Source organism: Podarcis filfolensis (genome assembly GCF_964270895.1).
Source record: "Podarcis filfolensis genome assembly, chromosome: Z".
In the NCBI taxonomy this organism is placed as follows: Eukaryota; Metazoa; Chordata; class Lepidosauria; order Squamata; family Lacertidae; genus Podarcis; species Podarcis filfolensis.
In genome coordinates, this window is record NC_139617.1 from 10,728,884 (window position 1) to 10,736,926 (window position 8,043).

Genomic DNA, 8,043 nt, shown 5'->3' on the forward strand with positions numbered 1-8,043 from the left:
CAGGTATACTGGGCGGAGGCCGTTTAGGGCTTTAAAGGTTTCACCCTTTAGGTGAGTTAAGGCTCTTTTGGAAACATCCAGTGTCATGGGAATGAAGTCTGCTTGTACAAGAGGACTGCTTTGTTCTCTCTGCAACTCCATCTGTAGCCCCAAAATCTGCTCTGGAGAGCTGAGGGATGCTTTGGAACAGATATTGTGGGAATATGAGGAGCTGTAGGGGGGAAAGAGGAACCAGAAGTCCTGTTGCAAAAGATAATTTCCTATGTACAAGTGGATGAACATCACTGGATGTTGCCCAGTTTTCATTAAACATGCACTTGGGAGTCTAAACACTTTTATTTTTTTAATCTATCCCATCCCCAGTGTCTTAAAGATTATATTAGAAGGAGCAGAAAAGCTGTACGCAAAATGCCAATTGAAACAGCAAGCACAAGTTCAGGAAAGTCTTCACTGCAGTGAGCAAAGCTTTTTATTATTTAATGCATATCCCACACAAAACAATGTGTTTAGATTACTAAAGAATGCGAGTAAATTGCTGTAGGCTGGTTTCTAAATGTATACCAGTAAAATCGGGAGCAGAGAGAAGATTGCTGCATCAGCAGATAGTGACCTTGTAAATGATTCCACTCCACAGGTAGCTTTGGAATCTGCAGTGGTGGAAATAAAATCAGAGTCATGAAGATACAGGTTAAAGTTGAGATACAAGTGGAGCTTGCAACAAAATGTTGTGGTGTGAAATGGGCCTGTTTGGGTTGTCAGACCCCTAACCAGGCCCTTTCCAGTATATTTCATTTTTCCCCATTTTCACCTGGTTTTCTGTTTCCTACCCATCCATCAACAGTCGGTCAGCGTGCCATGGCCATTGAGCACACATGCTCCTCATTAGGATAGCGTGCATTAAGAAGCAGGCAAGGCACATCATTCAGACCACTGGGCATTTTTTCAGTGATGCTCCAAAAATTACATCAATACATTGTACATCTTTTCCAGTCAGTGTTAGTTGCTTTTGGCTCCAATGGGGCACAAAGCGTAAAATTTGCAAAACTACATCCTGACATCTTTTCAATTTTATGCATTCAGTTTCTGCCCCAACAATAAGGTGTCTTTTTAAAATGAAAGGTACACTCATCAACTTCCATCATAGCTAATAATTTTACTAGGGCCAGAGACTATCAAACAAGGCAGCCTCATGTAAACCAGTAACCCCTTCTGTCTCATAATAAAACAAGGAACATTTCTCCTGATCCCATAGCGGGGTATCAAGAATCCAAGCAAAGCATTATACCAGCTGATACGTTATTGCCCTTCCCCAGTCTTGTTCCCTTCAAATGTTTGACTACAAGTCTAAAGCCATCCCACAAGCAATGCTGGCTGGGGTTGATGGGGCTTCTAGTTACTAGCATCTGGAGGGCACCTGGTTGGTGAAGGCTGTGTTACTGGGATATATTTATCCCAATGCCATCTGTACTTGTGGCCTATTTAATTTCAGGGGAGATGCGTAGTTAAGACTGGGAACTTGTTTCACATAACAGAGTGGTAAGTTACTCACTTCTCCAGATCACTTTGGATTTGACGTTGGTCCAGTAGATGTCATGAGACTGGGCGACTGTAGCCCTGATACAGTAGGAAAAGGGACATCACAATTACAATGCATATTGAGATTGGGTTCTGCCTACTCCTACAATCATCATCATCATCATCACCATCATATTATTATTATTATTATTATTATTATTATTATTATTATTAAAAACCCTCTTCAGTTTGTAATTACTTTGATGCAGTTCCTAAAGTTCATTATCTGAGGGTTAAAGATTTCCCCTGACATTCTTCCCATGGATTGAGACAAATGAAACTCCGCACAGTTATTAGTCCTTCTCCACATAGCTACCAGCAAGTCAAACACTTCCCCCATCGCTTTATGCAGTTGTGGAGACCTCGTCGGCAGGTTGCATCAGAAGCCACAACTTGACCTCAGAAATCAGCATTTCATCGTCTGGAAAAAGCTTGCCTTTCAAAAATAACTTAATGGTTGGAAAGAGGTGGAAGTCTGATGGTGCAAGGTCAGGAGAATAAGGGGGTTGAAGAAGGATTTCATAGCCACAGGACCATGCTTCCGTCTGAGCAATATGTGAGTTGTGAACCGGGAGGAGGTAGACACCTTTGGTCAGCATACCACGCCTCTCGGTTTTGATAGCCTTCCACAATTTCTGCAGCAGTGAAGCATAATATGTCCCGGTAACTGTGGTAGCCTTTGCTAGGAAATCAATCATCACTATTCCACGCTGGTCCCAAAAGACCATGAGCATGACCTTGCCTGCCGATGGTTGGAGGTGGTGAGGCAGAATGTTTCCATTGTTTGGACTGGGATTTAGTCTCTGGGTCATAATGATGAACCCATGTTTCGTCCTGAGTAATTAATAATTAGTCTGGTGAAGAAGCCATCATGGTTTTTGTGACACATGGCCAAATGAGCCCATGAGCATGTGACACGTTCCTGCTTCTGGAAAGGCAGCAGCCGGGGAACCCACTGTGTGGACACCTTTCCCATGAACAAATGGTCATGGATGATATTTTTCTACAGAGCCCACACTGATCTTGACACCTGCAGCTAGCTGGCGAATGGTTATGCGATGTTCCTCCAGAATGGCGATCTCCACTTCATCAATGACGGACTGTGGTCGCTCAGCAATGGGAGCTGTTCCACCAAAGTCTAACCACACTTGAACTGACGATGCCAGTGCTTGACTACGTCATACGATGAGGCATCTTCCCCATAAGTCCCTTTCATCTCATCGAACGTCTCCCGTGGTGTGTGCCCTTTCAAGTACAGGAACCTGATGGTTCAACTGGTTCCATTACCAGACGTTACTCCACATTAGCACCCGTAACAGAGAAACTGTTAGGAGTTCAAAGCTGCAAATTACCACATTACCTATGGAGAGATGTACATGTGCAATTTCATCCTCCTACGATAACCGGAAGTGGGTCAGGGTCTTTAATGAACGACCCTCATACTTTTAAAATGAACTTGCCTTCTGCCTGGCAGAATGAAATCATAGCATGCAGACAGAGAAAATTATTTCCCATTACTTGCCTGGTAATGTTTGCAGCCATCAAAAGAGGCTTCTGAAGCCATGGGAAGGAGCTTAAATATAGATCAGGAATGGGGAACCTTTGCCTTGAACTACAATTCCCATCAGCTCTAGCAAGCAAGCCAGGGGTGGCCAGGAACGAGGGTTGTATTTCAGCAATATCTGAAGATTCCTCACAACTGTCTTATGATTTAGGGAAGGCAGTATTTTAGAGACATGTGAAACTTACACAAATATAATTACTGAAGGGCAGCCAGAGTTGGGTGGAAGCCATATGTAATTGTCTTGTCCTGTTTTAAAATTGGTATTAGAATGAGTCACTGCGCCTTGTGGATTTCCAGAACACTGCAAAAGGAGACACAACGTCACTTTAAATAAGCTTCCTCAAATTTATCTATTTTAAAGCAGAACCAAGACCCCATAACACTTTTTATAGAGCCAGTCCAGAAATATTGGGAGATAATTTTTTTAGTTCACTGTCCATTAGTAAACAAAATTCATTTCCCCACATTGCCCTGCTGTAATTTTTAATATTGCAACATTTTTTTTAAAGCAGCCACTTAGTATTCTCCTTTACAGAGGTTCATTTGCCTTTAAAAGCTAAGCAGGCACGTTCAAATTCAAATGTTGAATTTTACAATCTGAGTTAAATTGATGGCATTATCTTGAAGGTTATGATTCCTGACACATTTTATAGACCAAGAGTGGGGGGCCATCCCCGCTCTAGCTGTGGCTGAATTACAACTCCCATTATCCCATTATCTGGAGGGCTAAAGTTTCCCCAAACCTGTTTTGGACATTTGGAACCAGCCATTTTAGGATTTTTGGTCACTTCTGCTGTCCAGATATCAGAAGTGTTGAACTTCGCACTTATTTTAATAAAAGACATGTGAGCCTTCCTTTCTGACTTGCTCTCCTGAACATGTTGCTATTTCTTCACAGACAGGCTGTTTAGGGCAGGGATGATTAATCTGTGGCCATCCAGACATTGTCAGACCCCAGCTCCCACTAGCCCAAGCCAGCATGTCTAATGATCAAGGGTGATGGGAGCTAGAGCTTCAACAGCATTCAGAGGACCACAGATTAGCCACCCCTGATTTAGGATGTGGCCAAATTCTCTAATGCAGCTCATTGGGAACTGTAGCCCAAAACATCTGGAAGATACCAGAGTGAGGAAGTCTAAACTAACCTCATCCCCACAGCCCAGAGATGGGGATATTTAAGTTGTCCAGATTTTGGGCTACAAATCCTATCATCATCTCTGACTACTGGCCATGCTGTCTGGAGCCGATTGGAGTCCAGCAACATCTGGAGGGCCACACACTCCTTAACCACTGGCATTGCGCCTCATCAGACTGTAAGTGCAGAAAAAATGAATAACTCGCTGGATCAACTATGACTTGTATCGTTCAATCTGTGACCCTTCTCTGGTTTGGGGTGGGAATGGGGACTGTTTCTGGCAATGATTTTGCTACAGCAGACACTAAAGAATGACCGTTTGTCTCTTACCTGTAATAATTTAGTATTATTGGGAGGAGTTTGCCAAAAACCTAGTGCAGCTGTGGAACCAAATGCGCGAGCCTCCAGCAATAACCCTCTGTATGCAGAACCAAGGATCTGAACTGGAGAAAGATGACAGGCATCAAGTAACAAATAAGCCTGGTTTGGTTAAATCACTTGTTTTCCGCAGCTGGACCTTTAATGGTGTTTATAACCTGTCCAGAAACAGGCTATATATTATGTTTGGGGAGCCTTTGACGTTCCAGATATGGCTGAACTACAGCTCAAATCGCCCTGGCCATTGGCTATCCTTGCTGAGACTGATTGCAATTTTAGTTCAGCAGCATCTGGAGGACCAAAGATTCCCCATTCCTTATATACAGTGAGGGGGGGAAAGTATTTGATCCCCTGCTAAATTTGCCCGTTTGCCCCCCGACGAAGAAATGACCAGTCCATAATTTTAATGGTAGGTTTATTGTAGCTGTGAGAGACAAAATAACAACAGGAAAACACCCAGAAGACAAAAGTTAGAGATTGATGTGCAGTATAATGAGTGAAATAAGTATTTGATCGCTTTGCAAAAGATGACTTAGTACTTGGTGGCAAAACCCTGTTGGCAATTTCAGAGGCCAGACGTTTCTTGTAGGTGGCCACCAGGTTTGCACACATCTCAGGAGGTATTTTGTCCCACTCCTCTTTGCAGATCCTCTCCAAGTCAGTAAGATTTCGAGGCTGATGTGTAGCTACTCGAACCTTCAGCTCCCTCCACAGATTTTCGATGGGATTAAGGTCTGGAGACTGGCTAGGCCACTCCAGGATCTTAATGTGCTTCTTCTTGAGCCACTCCTTTGTTGCCTTGGCCATGTGTTTTGGGTCATTGTCATGCTGGAATACCCATCCTTGACCCATTTCAAATGCCCTGGCTGAGGGAAGGAGGATGAAATACTTTCCCCCCTCACTGTATGGTTTTCTGGCTGTTCTTGACCAACTACATTCTTTCTTCAGCCCCCCCCCTGTGGGGCTCAGAAGCCCAGTTATGTCACCCCTTGCCTGCAGAGTTGGGAGCTCCTCACCCCTTTTGAAACACCGTCCCTTGTGGAGGGTTCCCTCAGCCTCCTCTCCTTGGGAATCTTGGGGAGCTGCATCTGCTGTCAATGGACTCTAAGCTGCCCCCACTCCCCAAAGATAGGTGCCTCTTCACACTGCCCCACAGAGGCCTGGGAAGCAGCCCCTGGCCAGCCCTAGAGGCACTATAGCCTGGGGAGCTTGTAAGTGGCACCTCTGGTTATCATTCAAGTGCCACGGCAGGCTGGTTGAAAACCACTGGCCTACACCATCCTGGCTGAAACCCTAACCTTTGCCCACTGACACACACACAAACACACACATTTGGAAGAGAGCCCCCATTCCCTGTCTTTCACAGGCATCACCCAATTGATGGGTTGATGCCTGACCATCACTAGCCTTTGTTGTTCTTAATGGCTTATATCCCAACTGATGCCCTGCTCCAGAAAAACAAAGTTAGGCTGCATTGTCCCACTGTTAAATGAAACTGTCTATCAGCCCATCTTAATTCTCATAGCACTGATTAAACCCCAGCACCGAGGAATCTAGAGGAGGTCAGGGCACCCACAAACAGGGTGAGGTGGGTGGATGAGGGTACCCTTATACCCACAACAAACTAGAGACATATGCAGCAACATTATCAAAAGCCTTTTCTGGAAAGAGACTAAATGCAAACTGTAACTCTATCTGGTATTCAATTAAGTTTTACTCCAATTACACCTACAGATAGGTAGCCGTGTTGGTCTGCCTAGGTGTAATCTGTTCCAATTACACCTATGGAACTTAATGGACAAAACTTAGTCACTTTGATTAATTTCAGTGGGTTTACTCTGAGTAAAACTTAGTTGCATACCACCATTATGATGAAGTACATACAGAGAAGGTTGAAAAGGGTTTTGCATTTGTGCCTACCTATATCTTAGGAGGAAAAACTTGATAAATATGTTAGCTCAGGTTAGTAATTACATTATATAACATTTTTCTTTTGCGTTTTAAAAAAAATAATTTTGTGAATTAATTAATGAGAATATATTGATTTCTTCTCCCCTCATTTTTAATAAATTATTGAATAAAACAAAGGTATTATTACAGACATCTATCTATCATCAACCAAAGTTTTTAAAATCCAGTTTAGAAACTTACCATTAACAGGTTGCCCGTTTAGGAAATAGGGTGTACTAACTAGGAATTCATAGGGTGCTGGAGTCTGTTGAGGCTGGGTCCCTGTGTGAATAGGTAACATATTCTCACAGGCTGATGCAGGAGCACCAGTTGGAAAGGCATGAGATGGACAGAGCATGGTCCAAGGGGCCATCAAGCTGAAGAGAAGGAAGTGGTTCCAATAAGCCATGTCTGCAAGAGAAGTAGCTGCTAGTTCCCTCTCTCTCACTCTCTCCTGCTCCTTGGAAGCAAGAATGAATTCTCAGAGGCTTGAAGAATCTTCAAAATGATGAAAGCATGAGCTTTGCTGAGTCACTGACCCATAACAGATTCACTTTCTACTCATTTCGGATGCAATTATGACCCCCTTCTCTTGCTCACATGACTTCCAAATTAAGAATTGCATATTGTTTCTTAAGGTTTCCATGTGGACACGAGCTAAGGAAATTGATTATGGAACTTGCACGGTGAAGACTTTACACTGCTTTTGCCTGTTTCAAAGGGGCATTAGTTTTCTCCACTGTTCACTTCTATATTAAAACACACACACACACACACACACACACACACACACACACACACACGTATTGTGTGAACTGCATCTATTGGGAAACTGCAATCGTTTGCTGCTTCCTAGTGTGTGTACACACTACACTGACATGTCATAAAACAGAAAAGTGTGCAAACTTTCAGTTCATTTGTTCATCAGATAGAGCACAGGGTTATCAAGACCACCACAGCAGAGAAAAATATACATACAAGTTGCATAGAAATTGTGCCTTTTAAAACAAGAGTATAATAAAACCCACAGGTTTAAAGTACAGTTTTGACCCACAATTCCTATTTATTTTAATGATTACCATATTTTTCGCTCTATAGGATGCACCCGACCATAGGACGCACATTGTTTTAGAGGGGGAGAACAAAAAAAAAATTCTCCCCCTCTCTGCTCAGTGCCCCTTCAGCGAAACGGCAGGAGAAACGGAGCCCCTTCCATTTCTCCTGCCGCTTCACTGAAGGGGCGCTGCGCAGAGAGGGGGAGAATTTTTTTTTCTTGTTCTCCCCCTCTAAAACAAGGTGCGTTCTGTGCGTTCAAGGTGCGTTCACCTTGGAAGCCTGGAGAGCGAGAGGAGTCGCTGCTCACTGACCCCTCTCGCTCTCCAGGCTTCAGTGAAGGCAACCCGAAGCCTCAGGAGCACGGCGGGAGTTCCCGCTGGGCTCC

General features: G+C 43.7%; 1 protein-coding gene across 1 annotated transcript; it reads right to left on the reverse strand.

Moving 5' to 3' along the window:
- Positions 1 to 434: 434 nt before the first annotated feature.
- On the reverse strand, positions 435 to 7,157 carry LOC310753940 (putative defense protein 3). The gene is made up of 5 exons (XM_083595280.1): positions 6,804 to 7,157; positions 4,605 to 4,717; positions 3,325 to 3,440; positions 1,550 to 1,614; positions 435 to 647 (listed from the first exon to the last, which is right to left on the reverse strand). Exons 1-5 carry the CDS (start codon positions 7,009 to 7,011, stop codon positions 550 to 552), a joined length of 600 nt encoding a protein of 199 aa, XP_083451406.1. The 5' UTR covers positions 7,012 to 7,157; the 3' UTR covers positions 435 to 549.
- Positions 7,158 to 8,043: the final 886 nt, after the last annotated feature.